Source organism: Eucalyptus grandis, chromosome 10 (genome assembly GCF_016545825.1).
Source record: "Eucalyptus grandis isolate ANBG69807.140 chromosome 10, ASM1654582v1, whole genome shotgun sequence".
In the NCBI taxonomy this organism is placed as follows: Eukaryota; Viridiplantae; Streptophyta; class Magnoliopsida; order Myrtales; family Myrtaceae; genus Eucalyptus; species Eucalyptus grandis.
Genome location: NC_052621.1, coordinates 8,210,096 through 8,227,133, shown reverse-complemented (window position 1 = coordinate 8,227,133; position 17,038 = coordinate 8,210,096). Strand labels below are relative to the sequence as shown.

Genomic DNA, 17,038 nt, shown 5'->3' with positions numbered 1-17,038 from the left:
ATCTTGTTGTTAGAATGCTTTACCATGGTGCAAGTCATGTTACATGTGTATCAACAAGCCGATTGTATCATTCAATAGTGATGAATAATTTTAGTGAGACATATCCTTGTTAAGTTTGATGTGTCTATACTCCGCATCCATTGCAAGAGATTCTCATCCATCTCTATTTTACAATCCAGAACTAACAATTTGGGTGCGACATCGTTAGGTCCAAAATTTTTCCTACCTTGAATATGTGGAGAAATTAGTGTAAAGAGATGCTTCGTCTTCAATCGGGATTCATGTCCCAAACTTGATTCTAATTCGTCGACCTGCTCAGCAAATTTCCAATCCCAAGTGGATGAACAAACTAAATCCGTGCTCATGTTCGTGAGCTCTTTGACGCTCATTAGGACAAAAATAACAAAGCGGACCGTAAGATCAACATTCTCTTCACCATACAACAAATTGCGTGGTCTATCTGATCCATAGCTATAATCATGCTGTGTTAACAATGACTGATCTAGTCATGACATTGTCTATAAGAACATGTACACAGCAAGAAATGGCCCATGAATATACAAGGCAAGAATGTGAAAAGTGAAAAATAAAATAAAAAATCTAGTATGTGCTAATTTGATCACCTTAGAATCGTCATTAATTGAAAAGAGTTTCTTCTCCAAATACATCATCAGAGAACTGGATCTTTGTTAAGTAGGGAAATAACAAAAAAAGAAGGAAGAAAGAAATAAAATGAAGATAAGGCAAAAAGAAAAACGGAGGAAAATGTCAGAAGTGGGATTTGAACCCACGCCCTCTCACGAGGACCAGAACTTGAGTCTGGCGCCTTAGACCACTCGGCCATCCTGACGCTTTTGATGCTATTCACGAATCAATTTATTATTTAATATTATAGTAGCAGAGTTTTATCGTCCTAACTGCGCTGCAAAGTGCACATGCCAGAACTCCCCTGATCATCACCAATTTGAGATGCTTCTTCTTGCATTCTTTGCCCAGCCCATTTCTTTTCCATTTTGTATACTTTGCCCTTTAAACCCTGGCAATCACCTTCGCACCATAAAAAGACTTTAATACGCATATATGAATATAATAACAAATTCTTTCTTCGGAATTGTCTCTAAAAGCGACACATGTGACTATAATTCACAATAAATTTTATTTTTGTTGCGGGGAGTATTTTTCTTTACTGTCCACTAATTTCGCTTCTAACTAGGACTTGTAATTGCCTCAATTAGTACCGTAAGGCTTGTTCAATAATAAAATGCATCAGTTTTAGCGTCGTTAGCTTTGACAAGTTTTATTGTTGCCAATTAGCAATTAATGGAAATTCTAACAATTTATGTGACTTTTTCTGTAAAGGTATTTCCTTTGAAGATTTTTACTATTTTCTTTTACTATTACAATAATGTTGGTGATTACTTTTGAAATTTCCATTCTATATAACAACTATCAAGTCCTAATATTGTATGGAAAAAGTACAAAAAAAGTCATAAATTTATTGTATTTATACCAATTTAGTTATAAACCTTTCAATTAGACTGATTTAGTTTTAGACCTTTTCATATTGTTACAAATTTAGTCAATTTGGCCAATTTAGGTTGGAAATTATTGACGTGAGCGTCGGCCGTCCTACATGGCATGGTTGGCACTGACGTGGAATTTTAAATAATTATTAAAAATTTAAGAGTTTTATTTTATTTTTTCATTTTTTTTATTTTCTCTTTTTTTTTTCCTATTCGTTTTCCTTTGGATTGTGGCCGTTAGTAGTCATAGGCAAGGGCTAGCGAGGGTGTCGTGGCCTAGGCGAGGGCGTCATGGCCTAGGTGAGTGGCCATTTTGGTTGCACCAGCCATTTGGGAAAGGGCTTTGCGTTTGTTAATGAATTGTTGAATGAACTTCAAGGGACGCCCCAGTTTATACAGTGATTGCGTTCAAGCAACAAGCATAGTCTTTTAATGGGCATGGGGCATGGAGCTTCCAACTCCAAGTACTAACAATTTGGAAGATGGGATCCCGTTAGCCTCTAGATGAAATCCCACGTCCATGCATCTTGAATTGGTAAATTCGAATGCCACATAGAGTAATGCGAAAAAACCACCTTTAAGGATAGGAAGACATGTAGAGCCACATGAGACAAAATTAGATTGACCGATTTGTTAGATTTTTAATTTAGATGCGAGAACTGAGTTCACATCATAGCATCTTCCATTCAAAGTAATTTTTGAAGTTTTATCGTAAAGATAGTTTGCGTGTATCTATAAAGATTAATTCAGTTGAAAGATTTGAAAATATATTATGAAAAAGGAAAAGAACAGACACGATGTCAATCTTATTTTCTTTTAGACTTAGCCAGTGGCCAGTGCATCGCGGCACCTATTCATCACAACCATATTCAAGTTGATCTGTGCACCGCCATTCATATGGTTTATGACCATTTCATGTGACTTGGGAGCAACAGCGTCGATCGGGAGTTAACAATTATTTAGAAACAATTTTCAAATGATGCAAAGAGCGCCGCGTGCGCGAAACAAAAAATTACTCCAAGATTTCACAGAAACTTGTCAACTGGACTTTCAAATCGTAATTCTAGAGCATGTTGTTTTAGGTCGGGAAATTGCAAACCGCCAAATTTGTTATATTATCATAACTGGGAAGACTCTTTGCCTTCGGCTGGGAAAAGAGGTCGTGATGGCTTGACGTCTCAGATGTTTACCCATGAATAATTTTTATATACGATATGATATGAATGTAAAATTAATAAAGATAGTTCAAACATATGATAGAAATGTAAAACTAAACATTTACATCAATGGGGTGGAACGGAGAAATATTTATTCTGGTTGAGTCGTGTTTTATTCTTATTCAGATCCGAGCCCATCCTTTTGTACAGATCTCCATCATCCGACTTTGAGCTCGGTCAATAGATAGTTCTAAATTAAGATACAGGGGATTTACGAATGTTCTTTTGTGTACGTGTGTATACGCTGTAAGCCATAAAAGGCCAACCAGCATGATCAGACGCTGAGCTTGGGACGGAAATCAGAGCCAACGAATGGCGCCGTCAATTCGTCCAAGCACGCCATCCGGATACGTTCGGGCGTTGCCGGGTTGTCGAGAGGAAACCAGTCCGTGAACCCTGCATCGGCTCTCGCAGCAATGATGGCATCTTTGATGGCGAAGAAGACAGATGACGCTAGGAAAAATGGAGGCTCGCCGACGGCTTTGGATGAATGGATGGCCTTTACGTTGGGATGGCCCTGTTTAGAACAGAGAACAAATATAAGCTTATTAATTTCGATTTAAGTTCCCAATTCAGCCTATATGCGATAACATCTCTAATAAAAAGCAGATTGAGACGTGCCGAGTTGGTGTCCTAATGCAGATCAAAGTGTAACTTGTGTTGGTATGGAGTTATTCCTCTGGAAGGGATAGGAAGAATGCATGCATTCCAAGTATTTTTCATAAAGCCATCCCTAGAAATGCATATCATAATTTCAAAGACTAAAATTCCATTGTCTTGCTTCATTAAATTTGAACTGCAGTATAATTTCCACTACATCAGTTTTTATTCCTATTGGTCTAATGTTGTTGACGAAAGAGCTGATCAAAGACTTCCCATGGATATATTTTTATTTATTTATCAGGGCTTAAGAGAAATGAAAAAGAAAGCATACCTTCAGAAGCGAGACGCTGAATTTCAGAGGTACGTCATTTACAGAAGGAATCTTATAGGTTCCAGGTCCACACGTGTATAAGCATCCGGGTGGAATCCACTTATGAGCGCCATCGCCCCACTTTAGTTCTTCTAGCGCTACCCAACCCAGACCTTGTACAAATGCTCCTTCAATCTGCCGAAAAGTTTACATGAAAAAAATCAAGGAGGCACAAGTTTTGGGGGATAGGGAGTAAGTGCAGATGACAAACAAGAGAATTGAGATCGATGCTGCAGTAATCCACATGTTATGGCTTAAGGAGAATAGTTTCCTTCATCAATCCAAACACTCCTAAATATACTGTGAAAGCTTCTTCCCCAACTCCCACTCCCTTTTTACTATATCAAGATCAAGCATCAAAGTAGCGCTAAATTTGCATGGAGAAGGTCCTTGTTGAAGTCTAGAATTAATCTATTATCTGTGGGAAATGGTAACAGATACCAAATCCATGCTAAAGAGTTGGATTTAACTCTGCCCCAGACTTAGCTAGAGCATATTTATAATATGTTGTTAGGAGGTTTTGAACCTTATATCAACCCCAGGCTTAAGCATTACAATATAATGATTGTAAGTGAAAGATTCAAATGTAAGGTACCTGTCCAACATCAATAGCTGGGTTGATAGAATATCCGAGATCTAAGAAGACATTTGCATCTCTCGTGTGAAAATCTCCAGTCAAAGTGTCAATTTCTACCTCAGCATATGCAGCACCGTAAGTGTGGTAACGGAAAGGATTTCCCTTGCCAGTCTTCCAGTCAAATCCTATCTCAGGTACGATGTGAAATCCATGAGCAGAAAGATCTATCCTCTCCACATAGCATGCACTAGCTAGCTGGGGAAAAAAACAGAGAAAAGTTAAATAAGACATATAAGTTCCTCAAGATTGATAAGGAACGTCATCTGCTTTATTAGGTGTGAAAAGCTTATGATAAAGCCCCGTGGTACCCAAGCTTTATAAAATTTGAGAGAAAAGCCCACAATAACTTGAACTCTACTTCATGCAGTCCTAAGTTGACTAGTAAACATCTTCGTGATAGTTAAGTACCGCAACTATGCTGGACACGCATTCACTAGCAGTACTGGGTACTGGGATGAAAAGCCCAAAGCACGAAATCTGAAGTGCAGCAGTATTTGGCTTCCTACATTCTAAATAATACAAGACTCGATTCCTTAAAGAATATTACTTAGGAGCCATGATCAGAGTGTCTCATCTACATTACAGCTTTTAGCAGCTTCAAGTCTATTTGAACATGTGATTCAGACCAAAATATCGAGCGGACTGGCAGATTGAGTAAAATTATAGTGGTTAAGAAACTTAAAAGGAGGAACTTTATATATTAAGTTCAGAACTTGCACACGTTAGTATGATTTTCCATTCAACACAATGGATATACCTCAGCAAAAGAACTAAAATTCTTCTGTGAAGCAATTGGCTCCATGCGTGCCTTTATCTGCTCACAAGCATCCAAAACTGCAGCTCCATACATATCAGAACTTGCAGACGCAGCTGTTGGTGATGCATTGGGAACCTATAAGGATTTATACATGATTAAAACAAAGGCATTGCAAAAATTACAGATGGATGAATTATCATTGACAAAGAAAATCTAAGAATAGAGGCATGGATGAATTTAATAACAGTGACTTATGGTCGCATCTACAAGATAAAGTATCTCATGTAATGAACTACACAATTAAAGTCCAAAGATTCTGCTAGAAAGCAAGCATCAATGAATTTACCTATCCTTACTCTGAAAGAACTAATAGAATATTTCCTCAAATTTTCTGCCAATTGGCTGTGAAAAGTTTCTTAGCAGGATTTGTCTTAGGTCTAATTTCTATTACTTTAACTGAATTATTTGTTGTTTCTGCATATTTACAAAACAGACACGGTGATAAGTAGGACCTTTCATTAATAAAGATATCTTTTTTCAAAAAAGTTTGGAACAATTGTTGGAGCATCAAAGGTTGAATATGTGACCATGATCTTGTCAGGGGAAAAAGGCCTCACCAAGTACCGGACCAATGATTTGAGCGACATGTCCAACAACAAGATCAACTTCACTACACACTTCACCCCTATTCCTCTGAGAGAGAGAGAGAGAGAGAGAGAGAGAGAGAAGGATAGAATGCTTTATGGTCGCTCAAACTAGGATTCACACAAGATACTGTTAAAATTTAAGATTTGGCTTCCTGAACATCATAATAATATTCTTTTGCCTATTTCCTATGATGCATTGCTACCTTGTCAGTACTGGTTTCTGATATGAACACGGAAGTGAGAGGGATGTTGAAGGAAGAAGCGGCAACTTGGGCAACTTTTGTATGCAAACCTTGACCCATCTCCACACCTCCATGTGTAACTAAAACAGTCCCATCTGTATAAACTTGAACGAGAGCACCTGCCTAAAGAAACCAAAAAAATTTCAATGAGGTAAGGTATTAACAAAGCGACCTGGAGAATATTCTAGAGGGAGCATATGCTATATCATACTGCACAAAAATCAGAAGTACGAAATCTTCATGAGACCACTAATAATTGCCAGAACCGTCTTAAAAGCTTGGAGAAAACATTTAGATATCCAATATTTCAATACCTGATTCAAAAGTTTTGTTGTGAAGGAAATGCCAAATTTTGTTGGAACCATGGCAACTCCACGCTTCTTCCATCGATTTTGAAGATTGAATTGGTCAGTTTCTTTGCGAGCATTCAAAAAGTTGCAAGACTCTTTCTGTGCATTCCAGAGCGGACCCAGTGTACAGTGCTGAAGTTGTTGTCCATAGTGCAGTACCGACCCTTCACCTTGAAAGTTCATCTCCTATACGGAAACTCAATTTGAGACAAATTAAAAAGAAAGCATAGAGAACATAACCAGGAAAAGAACAAATCGAGGAACAATTTTTACCTTTATCTCTTCTGGGCTCTTCTTAAGCTCTACAGCTATCCTCTGGATCCAGTTTTCAGCTATAAGCAAACCCTGTGGACCCCCAAAACCTCGAAATGCTGTGTTACTAGGGAAATTAGTGAAGCATACCCTTCCATTAATCCTTATATTTGGTATCTCATACACATTATCAGAATGAAACATGGCACGCTCTAGGATAGCAGGAGACAAATCAAGAGAATTCCCAGCATTATTATAAATTTCGAGATCCAGTGCCAGCACCTTTCCCTCCTTCGTAAATCCTACCTGTATCAAGTAATTTAATTCGTCACCATGCTGTAAGCAGGAATATATTTTCCCCCAGCAAATTAACATGCTGTTGCACATTATAATGCAACAAGCCCAAACAGCGACATCCAGATTCGAAATGTCAAAACAACTTTTTATACCAGTTTCTGTACAATTTAATACTGGTCTTTGAAGCATAAAAGGGGAAGAAGAAAGAGTTCCACTGTTAAGAATAGAATTCCGCAGTTTCAACTACATAATGTGGAACAAAGTAACTACATTTTGCACAAAAGGAAACAAAGAATAAACTAAGTAATAGAACGTCACCTTATACTTTCCGAGAAAACTATGGCGCTGCCCGGTTATCATCATGTCCACGTCTCTATCTAATGTAATTTTTACTGGTCTATTCAAGAGATATGATGGGACAGAAGCTGCAGCAGCAAGGAATGCTGACCTCGTTTCTTTTCCTCCAAATCCACCACCAAGTCTCTTGGTTCTACAGACGACTTTTGACATTGGCAGACCAAGCACTTCAGAAACGTACTTCTGGTGCTTCTGAGGGGCCTGCAGAGGAAGAATACTGTTACAGTACTATTTACAAAGTCTTGAAATCAATTTCCTTTTATACAAGAACAAAGGGTAGTTAGGACATACAAGCACATGTATATGTAAATCTCTCAAAATATGGGACGTAATGTCATCAAACTTAGTGAGGACAAAGCAACAATCCTGTCCAAAACCCTAATCATATCACTAAATAGCCTGAAGTTTGGCGGAGAAACAGAACCCAGCGCCCAAATACTTCTTTCTAGTTATATTCTAAATTACCACACTAATGATCTGGCTGAATCCAGTCTCATGGCAACCCACCACAATTGACTTCAGTTATCAATCAATTTTTCCTATTCACACTAGGCAACTTGATCTGGCTGCTGGCAAATTCAACATAAAGAGAAGACACAAACGTTGGTCAAAGGCCTCACTCACTTGAGTGGAAGAAACCATATGGACTTCATTTCCACCATCCACTGTCCATATCACTGTGCTCTGTGGTTCCAAGTAAAAATGTTCCTGACCTCCCACTTGAACCTCCCCCTGTATGACTTTGTAACATTCACCTGATTGAAAGCAGAGATCCACATCACCTTTTCCCAGAAACCTCTCTGTGTTGGGATGAAAACTTTTAGCTTTGATGGCATCTTCTATTGATAAGATAGCTGGAAGTTCTTCATACTCAACATGAACCTTTCTCGCCGCTAGTTTCGCATTCTCTTGAGTATCAGCAACAACTACCCCAATAACCTGAGACAAATTTATGGAAATAAGATAACTTAACATGCAAATGAGTAAGAACTAGTCAAAAAATTGTCAAAAGAATTCCTTGTCGAATGGTCAAATCTTAATTTTTTTTTTTCCAAATGATGGCCCCAGTTTAATTCAAAAGTTCAATTTGTTCAGCGGAGTACAAATTCTGCTATGATGTACCTGGCCAACACAGGAGACAAATTCTGAAGCAAATAGCTCCTCATCATAAATAACAGGCCCAATCTTATTTTTTCGTGGGACGTCTTTTGCAAGAAAAATGCCAGCAAATCCAGGAGAAGATTTCGCCTGTGAATCATCCACCGAAATTATACGCGCATGAGGTTTTCTGCTTAACACTAATGCAGCGTTCAGACCATTAGGTGGCAAGGCTATGTCATCAGCATATTCTGCCTCACCTGTAACCTGAAGAAATAATAACAGATAAGAATGTGAAACGGTTATTCTCAGCATACGGAAAAAGCAACTAATAGGAAATAAAAAAATTTACAGATCACATCATAAAGACAGCTCCAGGGCACACCAGTATAAAAGGTAAGAGAAAAACCTTCGCTCACTGATTAAACAATGCCACTAAAGGCATATCAGTCAGGACTATGTGCAATATTAGCGTACTGAATGCATCAGAGAATTTGCAACAGGATAAATACACAAAATCAAGAAACAATGATATCACACCTTGAAAACAAGTATAACTCCAAAGAAGGAAAGAGAAAAAGGAGATTAGGAAGAGTTATATATTTTCACAAGAGAAAGCAAAACAGATACCCCTGAATAAATTGGCCATTATTCGTAATTTGACTTTAAAATTATGTTGAGAGTATTTGGCTGATAGGGGAATATTTTTCTATTTCCTTTATTATTTATGAATGGGGGTAATAAGGGTAATATTGTAATTTTGGCATTTTGGCTTTATTATAAATAGATAGCTTAGGGTCACATTAACATAATTAAGCACTTAGTTCAGTTTTTGTCTTTCAACATGATATCAGAGACAAGGCTGAATTGAAACCCTAACCCCATTCTCTTCTCTGTGCAGTCTCTCTCTCTCTCTCTCTCTTCTCACCTTCTCCTTTGCTTTCTTTTACAGTGTAGGGCGACACTAATGAGGTGATTCTTTGAATCTATTTTTTGCCCTTAATTTCACCTTTATGAGATAAACTAAAACTTCGTTGCAATCTGCATAGGTAGTTCAACTTCTTCTGCGGTTTATGGATCTTCTTGTTGGAGATTGTTTTGCCTTGCCACCAGCCTGCAATTATCTCGAGTATGAAGACCAAAGTACTGCAGTTTGTGGACCACCATATTCCCTTCTTTTTTTTTCTCCGAATTTCTTCCGAAAAGGTTCTTATCCTTTTTTAAAGGTTTCCAAAACCTTGAAAAATCGATTTTTGCCTTCCCTAGATCTGATTTAGCTGATTTTTGGAGGACAACTTCAGCTTACCACGAGAGGACTTCGATCCAATTTTTGGCCTTTTCTGGTAAGTTTTAGTGGTTCGATTGCTTCTTTTACACTTTTTGGGGCCAAAGTCTTAGACAATGTCTGACGGTTCAGTTGTGAACCCTCCACCTACAGGTGATGGCCATTCAGATTATATTACTTTTGCTACGATCTCTGTAAAGCTTGACGGTGCAAATTATTTGATACTGTCTCAATCTGCACTTTGGACCATTGCAGGTCGTGGGCTTACTGGGCATATCATGGCACTTCTGTGAAACCAGATACATCAGATAATGCTCAGTATAAGTGGATCTCAAATGACTTTATGATAATGTCTTTTCTTCTTAATTCGATGCAACCAAAGATTGCAAAAGGACATTTGCTTCTTGATACTGCGGCACAAATTTGGTCAGCTGCAAGCGATACTTCTGATCTTCCTACTTCGAAAGGGTACTAGAACTTATACTCAACACCTTATATCCCATGTTGTCTTGTCTAGCTCCTATTGCACTTTTGTGTCTTCTCTATCTTCTATCTCTATTCCACGGAATTGGCAAGAAGTTTTTGCAGATGAGAAGTGGAAGGCAGCAATGGTAGAGGAAATGCATGCTTTGAAGAACAATGGCACATGGGATCTCATTTTTCTTCCTCCTGGGAAACAACTGGTAGGAAGTAAAAGGGTGTTTGTAGTCAAACAGAAGATACCATGGACAGATATAAAGCACGATTGGTGGCAAAGGGATTTACTGAGACTTATGGGATTAACTATCAAGAAACCTTTGATTTTATTGCTAAGTTGAATACTGTTCGAGTTCTACTTTCTTATGCTATTAACCAAGAATGGGATCTTTAGTAATCAGATGTGAAGAATGTCTTTCTTCACGGAGAGTTAGAAGGAGAAGTGTATACAGAGATTCCTCCAGATTTTTCTTGTGACAAAACTCAAGGTAAAGTTTGTAAGTTGAAACGGCACTTTATGGTTTAAATCAATCACCTTGAGCCTAGTTTGATAGGTTTCAAAAAGCTATGATTTCCAATGGGTATAAACGGAGCAATGCTGATCATACTTTGTTTGTGAAGGGATTAAGCGCTAAAGTCACTATTCTCATTGTCTATAGACGATATTCTTGTCACAAGGAATGATAATGATGAGATCAACTAGTTGAAAAATTTTCTTGGACAAGAGTTCGAGATAAAGGATCTTGGAAAGCTCCGATATTTTCTTAGGATTGAAGTTGCCACATCTTCAAAAGGTATCTTTCTATCCCAAAGGAAGTATGTCCTTGATCTTTTGACAAAAGATGGGTTATTGGGATGTTATCCCTCTAATAAACCAATTGAGGCCAATACTCATCTTCGAGAAAAGGATGGCGATCCAGTTGACAAAGGCCATTATCAGCAGTTAGTGGGCAAGTGGATTTATTTTTCCCATATTCGACTTGATATTGTTTTTACCGTGAGCTTAGTGAGTCAATTTATGCATGATCCATACTCTACTCATATGGATGTTGTTCTTCAAATCCTTCAATATTTGAAGTTTGCTCCCCGGAAAGAGATTTTGTCATTCATGATGGCTTGAAAGTTGAAGCTTATACAGATGCTAATTGGGCAGGATCCCCAAATCAAAAGTCTATTTCTAGGTATTGTACATTCTCTTAAGAGGGAATCTTGTTACCTGGGGCGGTAAAAAGCAAAATGTAATTGCTCGGTCTAGCGCTAAAGCAGAGTTTCATGCAATACCACAGGGAGTTTGTGAGCTGTTATGGCTTAAAGGATTACTTAAAGATCTTGGTATATTTGTCTTTGTTCCTATGATGCTATATTATGATAATAAGATTGCTATTAGCATTGCTCACAATCTTGTACAGCATGATCGTACGAAACATGTGAAGATTGACAGACACTTTATCAAGGAGAAGTTAAGAGAGGTTTAATTTGTATGCCCTTTGTTCAGTCCAGTGATCAACTTTGATAATGTGTTCACTAAAGGACTGGGGGTTAAATTATTTCATCCTTTCTTAGTCAAGTTGGGCATTGTGATATCTATGCTCCAACTTGAGAGGGAGTGTTGGAAGTATTTGGCTGATAGGGGTATATTTGTCTATTTCATTTATTATTTTATGTATGGGGGCAATAAGGCTAATATTGTAATTTTGGCCTTTTAGCTTTATTATAAAAAATAAAATAAAAATTGCTAGGGGTCATCGACCTAACCAAACATTCAGTTCAATTTCTGTCTCTCAACATATTATCTAGTGATAAACTCGTGAAGTAAAATAGAAAAACTATTGCATTGGCATCTCAAGTTAGTTGGAACTTTGAGTTGAATAAGCATCAGGATTTGTAGCCAGGTGATGTGTTACTACTTCAAAATTGGTCGCATTAATATGGGAAGCAAAGAAGACTAATTGAAATTTTCTGGCTTCATATAGAATTCTTATAACAAGCAAATAAGCAAATAAATGTCTAAAGTTTGTGACCTAAATAATGTGAAATGAATGCAGCCATATCATGCTTTTTACCATGTGTATATCTCTATCAACGTGTTTGTAGACCACAAATTCATAGCACACGAGGAAAGGAATTGCAAGCGAATGCTGATTTTGTGGCAACCACAAAAACTACAATAATCTTGAGGAGAATAGCATTAAGTTTGGTGATGCAAATGAGAATATGCAATGGTATCCATACTATAGATGCAAGAATCTCCTCATGTTAGATTCCTAGACGTAGTAAAGATACCTGAAGCCTTGCAGAAAGGTGGACCTCAGGAGATCCCACGGCAGTCCCACGCTTTACAATTTCGTAATCCTGACATCCAATGACAGATGGTCTTTCGAATGGTTTTATGGCAGATATATGTGACAATGGTATCTCTTCCTTGATGGATCTCATCCCATCCATCTCATGAGAAACCCAGAGGAAAAACTTAAAAAGAAACTGAGTATTAGAGACCTTCGAAACTCAACCATCCCACCTGGAGCATTTTCCTTGATAAGTATGTCACTCCTCAAAACTTCCAAAGCTCCTTGCAAAAGCTCCTGATTCCAAGTCCTTCCAATCAAGTACTCTTTTGTTTGCCTTGCAGCAATAGATAAAGGAGCCACTCCACCATAAACAATCGAGGCATCTGCAACAACCAGATTGTCATCTTTTTTCTCAAGAAAAACACGCATTCCAGCATTTACAATGGCAATATCGTCATCCCTCCTGTGAGCTTGTTTAAACTCTTTTACATACTCCAAACTTCTGCTCCATGGCAAAAACACTGAGAGCAGAATCTCTCCACTTGCGAGGTCCACCTTCCGATAACCTAGAAAGAAATTCTCAGCTGAAACGATTCTAAGGTTTCCTTTGCCATCAATAACTCGAAATTTTGCTCTAGAAGCCATCCATAGAGGGTTCAAGTCTGATATTGGACTAGCAGTACATATGTTTCCACCAACTGAAGCAACATTCTTTATCTGTGTCCCAGCAAACCATTTGAGCTGTTCAATGAAAGCTTTACATGTCGAGGTTTCGTGATAAGCTCGCTCTGTCACAACCTTTCTGAAAACAGTCAAAAGATCGGACAATCTTACTGCAGCACCAATCTCCACTCCATCATCCTTCACATTCAACACATTTAATTCAGGAACATGCATAGTAGATATCAAAACTGGATAATGCATTCTCTTGAGCCTCATCTCGATTCCAACCTCAGTATTGCCAACTAGCAATTTGGCATCTGGATATCTTGATTTTAATTCCAATACCTGCTTAAGTCGCGAGGGTCTGTACCACTTGAGACCATTGAAGCCGCTCAAACTCAAATAAGATATCTTCCTCAATAACAACTCAGGGGGAAATATAAGCTCCTTTTCTGCATACAGGCTACCGTCAACCTCATCGTAGGAGATTGCTTTATATTTTTCTCCACAACATATAGATTCTCTGGTTGGTTCTGAATCAACTAGACTTCCTGATCGGCACGAACAAGGTTTACCAGTTGAAGGGCAGACAACATTGCTTTCTTCAACAGATGATGAAGATGGCTGAGGACCATATAAGCTATTTTCTGTTTTAGCGAAAACACGAAAAGCATCAAGAATCGGTCTGTAACCTGTACATCGACACAAATTTCCCGAAAGGCATTCGTCAATCTGTTCCTCAGGGGGTGGGCTTTGACTTGATCTCAGCAGAGCATACATCGACATGATAAAACCAGGCGTGCAAAATCCACACTGTGAACCATGAGCACGCGCAAGTGATTCCTGCGGAGCAATATGAAAAGCAGCTTTTCAAAAATCCATTGCCAAACTTCCCTCATAGCTGGACAGAACGAGCTAAACCAAGTATGCAAATAAGGTTGAGTCTTCACAAAGTACAAAGTATTGATAAAGAATTGTACTCACATGACAATCCATATCTTACTTAACAGTAAAACCGATGCTTTGCCAACTGCGATGTCCTGATAAAAAAATGGCTAACGGGATGCTGGTTTCTAAGTTCTTGATGAAAGTGAAACCTTTATGAAAATGGAAAAAATCTGGAAATGACAAAAGGTGATACATAAATTGTCATCTGTTTTTCCTTGTCGTGCTTGATGAGCTAGTTGGTTATCTATCACACACAGCTCCCATAGAGTCTCTACACCTATCCTCGTTCAATCACACAACAAAGTCATTGACAGAATGGCCCATTATTTTTTTTGCTAAAAGGAAGACCCACAACTGAGTGATTGGTAGCTTAAGATTACAATAGTGACAAAACAGTTTTCATCAGTTCTCCCTCTAAATTTTAAATAAGAAATTATCAATGAATTGTTCCATATTGACCCACAGAGACAAATCCTCACTTCAGATATTATATCCAATACTTAAAATAGAATCCACAGATTAAGAAAGAATTGGAAATGCATTTAGAAATCTCATAACTATCGAGGTCTGATCATAAGGAGCAGCAAAACTACTCTATTCATTCTTAGAAGATCCCAAAATAATGGCATTGCTTGCAGACAAAGACAATATTAGGGTAGAACTCCTTTCATATGAGACCAGCCAAAGACACTAATAGAGCGGAGAGGAAAAACAGCATGCTTAGTGCAAAACAAACAAAAACTATGCGTAAATTACTTGAACTGGGTGCAGGCCATGCATTCGATTTCCAATTCCCTCCACTGTGATCACATGCATTCCTTCAACAGAATATAGCGGAGCCAAGCATGCATTGACGGCATAATGGCTGTAAGAAGTAGACGAATAACTAATTCAGTAATTTCAAGTACAGACAGAAGTCTAAACTCAAGAGAGAAGAGAGAGAGAGAGAGACGCACCGACATTTCTTGAGACTTTTATTATAATGAGACACCATCACCGTGCATGCCCCACAACCACCTTCGCCACAGCCGAGTTTTGTCCCCGTCAGACCTATGCCTATATTAGTATAAAGAAAAATCTCAATAGGATTGACTTGAAACAGGAACTCCAAAGCAATGGACAATGAAAAGACACCATAGAAACAGATTAAATACTACAAGAGAGTACAGCAACAGCCTATGATGCCCATGTTCAGGGCATATAAGTATTCCATAGACAAGCAGTTAAAGCCCATAGCCCTCTAGATTCTTTCGAGACGGCCAGCACTCAATTCCAACGTCCCCAGTCTTTCAAAAGAGACAATCAGAAAGTGATATATTTCACAGCAGCTCTAAAATCACCCACGAAATCGAGCTGACAATTTCATCTCGGCACCAACTGAGTTCATAAAAGTTGATTCCCAAACCGGCTTGTTCAAGTAGAATTCACATTATATAAGAACAATCAGCTCCTCAGAATCAAGTCGGCATGCAGCACATATTACATATATCAAATCGCCACTTCCACTCTGTTCTCGCCGCTAAGCAGTACGCTTCTCAGCTTTCGTCAATCAGTTCCTGCGTAACTACTGAAGACGAGCTCGATTGAGACTCAATCCGAATGCATGGAACTATGTCAGAGCATTCCCTAAGCTCGATCGAGACTCAAGCCCGCCGCCGACCGTACCTCGGAGATACTCGAGGAGCGTCAGGTGCGCCAGCCCGTCCGGCAAGACCTTCCGCGAACCGTTCACGTACAGGATCGCCTCCTTCGAGGCGGCCGCCTCGTCATCGATCCGCTCCAGCTCCTCCTCGCTCTTCAGCGATCCCATGGCGGAGAGCTCGCCGCCGCCGCCGCCGCCCGATGACCGTCGCCGGAGCTCGCGGTGGCTTCGATTTCGATCGGATGCCGAGAGATGGAAGAGAGCTTCTCCAACTTGGCTTTCGCTCTTTCCTCGTTTCGATACGGCAACAGCCCCGTCGTTTTACAGGGAGACCCGGCCCCACAGTGACGATCGATGACGTCGAAAATGGACTTACGGGATCGTACTTCTTCTCACATCTGTCCGGCCGTAAAAGGGTAAAACATAAATCGGTCACATCACCTTTCGATTGCGAAATTATCTTGGAATGGTTTTGAAATTCGAGTCGAAAAGTGATCGACGAGAGCTTAGGAAGTCAAGACATTATTATATGAACATCTTTAAATAATTATTATGGTTGACCAGAGCATGGCGAGGCCGTCCCATGCACGTTACGTTATGATAAATATATTGAAAAGCCATATAACTTATTACGAGAGTGTAATTAAAATTTTAAATTTTTTAAAAATATAATCAAATATTAAAATTTATCACAAAAAGCATAATTGAGTTTTGAAACTTTCAAAACGTACGATTAAATTGATTCAATTAAGTCATTCCGTTAATTATATTTTTTAAAATTTTTAGGATTCGATTGTAATTTCATGACCAAGTTCTAAAATTTGATTGTTTTTTTTTTTTCAAAAGTTTAGAATTTGACTATACTTTCATGACAAGTTTTAGAATTTAATTATGTTTTTAAAAGTTTTAAGACTTAAATATACTTCTGTGACAAGTTTTAAGAATTGATTGAATTTTTTAAAAATTTTAGAACTTGACTATACTTTCGTAATAAGTTTTATGACTTAATTGTGCTTTCAAAAAATTTTAGGAATGAATTACATTTTTGTGCTAAACTTTAGAAATTTTTAGTTGGCTTATCCCGTGAATAATTTTTGGAGTGGCGCGGGTCAGCGCCTTGAGAGTTGCCTTATGACCAATAAAAACTTATGAAGGCTTCCAAAGGATGGCCTTATAACCAAAAAAAAAAAAAAAAAAACTCTCTTTACATCATTTTGACATTTGAGAATTTAATATGAAAGTTATTCTTCTTCGGGGGTCAAGTAAATTATGTAATTTTTCCGCTTCTTCAAATGTTTTAGGATCTTTATGGTAATGTTCCTCTTTGTTTTTTTTGTTTTTTTGTTTTCCGAAATAGAAAAAGAATAGAAATTTGTTTGGTAACG

General features: G+C 38.3%; 2 protein-coding genes and 1 non-coding gene across 3 annotated transcripts in view; 1 reads left to right on the top strand and 2 right to left on the bottom strand.

Annotated features, from left to right (window-relative positions):
* Window positions 1-17,038, top strand: part of LOC104421531 (E3 ubiquitin-protein ligase BIG BROTHER) — a 36,123-nt gene that overhangs the window by 9,172 nt on the left and 9,913 nt on the right. The gene's annotated exons all lie outside the window — the stretch shown is intronic.
* Window positions 767-850, bottom strand: TRNAL-CAA. Its single transcript has one exon. It is a non-coding gene; the product is annotated as a tRNA-Leu (tRNA).
* LOC104421529 (xanthine dehydrogenase 1) lies at window positions 2,750-15,934 on the bottom strand. The gene is given in 15 exon segments (XM_010033507.3): window positions 2,750-3,257; window positions 3,675-3,848; window positions 4,309-4,545; window positions 5,108-5,242; window positions 5,958-6,119; window positions 6,311-6,532; window positions 6,620-6,904; window positions 7,214-7,453; window positions 7,877-8,191; window positions 8,375-8,617; window positions 12,396-12,589; window positions 12,592-13,906; window positions 14,768-14,876; window positions 14,968-15,067; window positions 15,677-15,934. Coding segments are annotated over 15 exon segments (4,119 nt in total). The 5' UTR covers window positions 15,822-15,934; the 3' UTR covers window positions 2,750-3,014.